Source organism: Lipotes vexillifer, unplaced genomic scaffold, assembly GCF_000442215.2.
Source record: "Lipotes vexillifer unplaced genomic scaffold, Lipotes_vexillifer_v1.1 scaffold333, whole genome shotgun sequence".
In the NCBI taxonomy this organism is placed as follows: Eukaryota; Metazoa; Chordata; class Mammalia; order Artiodactyla; family Lipotidae; genus Lipotes; species Lipotes vexillifer.
In genome coordinates, this window is record NW_006790633.1 from 1564533 (window position 1) to 1565413 (window position 881).

The 881-nt window shown below is 61.9% G+C and overlaps 1 protein-coding gene across 1 annotated transcript in view; it reads right to left on the bottom strand.

Annotated features, from left to right (window-relative positions):
- The window catches only part of CUEDC1 (CUE domain containing 1), a 26116-nt gene that overhangs the window by 15787 nt on the left and 9448 nt on the right, over window positions 1-881 (bottom strand). The window contains exon 4 of the mRNA XM_007463890.1: window positions 559-880. Within this exon, the coding sequence (XP_007463952.1) occupies window positions 559-880 (322 nt within the window). The remainder of the gene's footprint in view (window positions 1-558; window position 881) is intronic.

Genomic DNA, 881 nt, shown 5'->3' on the forward strand with positions numbered 1-881 from the left:
CTTCGCACAAGCTCTTCCCTCTGCACACACACCTTTCCCTCACCCTTCACTCTTCCTCTGGGAAGCCATCCCTTCCTCTCTGCTGCTTCCATTTCTCCCATCCTAGCACTCACCCCTCCGGGCTGCCATTGCCTGACACCTGCCTCTAGTCCTCGCTGGACTGTGAACTCTGTGGGGACGGAAACTCTGACTTGGCATTAGCGGGTACCTGGAGGTTCAGAAAATACAGACCAGACAGCTCCAGCCCGGAAGCGGGGGTTCGGGACGTTGGGGTGGGGGCCAGGTGTCTACATTTTGAACAGGCTCCTTCATTCTGATGACCCCTGACCCAGGGTCTAGTACCGTGCCTGGCACAGCCCCGGAGTAGTGCTCAGCGTTTGTTTAGTGACCGCATGAATTTTGCCCATAAAATAAGGCCACGGGCTGACTTGGGTACGTTTGCCTAGGAGAAATAAGGCTGCTTGCCAGGTAGAACCCAGACAGGAGTATAACCCAAGTCCTCTAAGAGGTTCAAACAGTTGTTGGAGCTCCTGGGAATTATCGGGGCCGTGCCCCTACCTCCGGGGGGATGCTGTCCTCCGAGTCCGAGCTGTCCTCGTAGACGCTGCCGCCACCCGCCTCCAGGTTCATCTGCAGCAGCTGGTCGATGGTGGCGTCCACGGCGCCGCTGTTGGCACGCAGCACGCACTCGATGATGTCGTAATCCATGTTGGGGAACATGGTCTTGAAGTCGTCCATGGCCTGGTTGAACTCGAGGCGGCGCACCTGGCGGGCGGGCCGGCTGTTGTTGAGCTCCTGCGAGGCGGCCGCGCTGCCCCCAGCCCCGCGCGCCGCCGCCGAGCCGCCCCCGCCGCCGCCGCCGCCGCCGCCGCCGCCGCCGC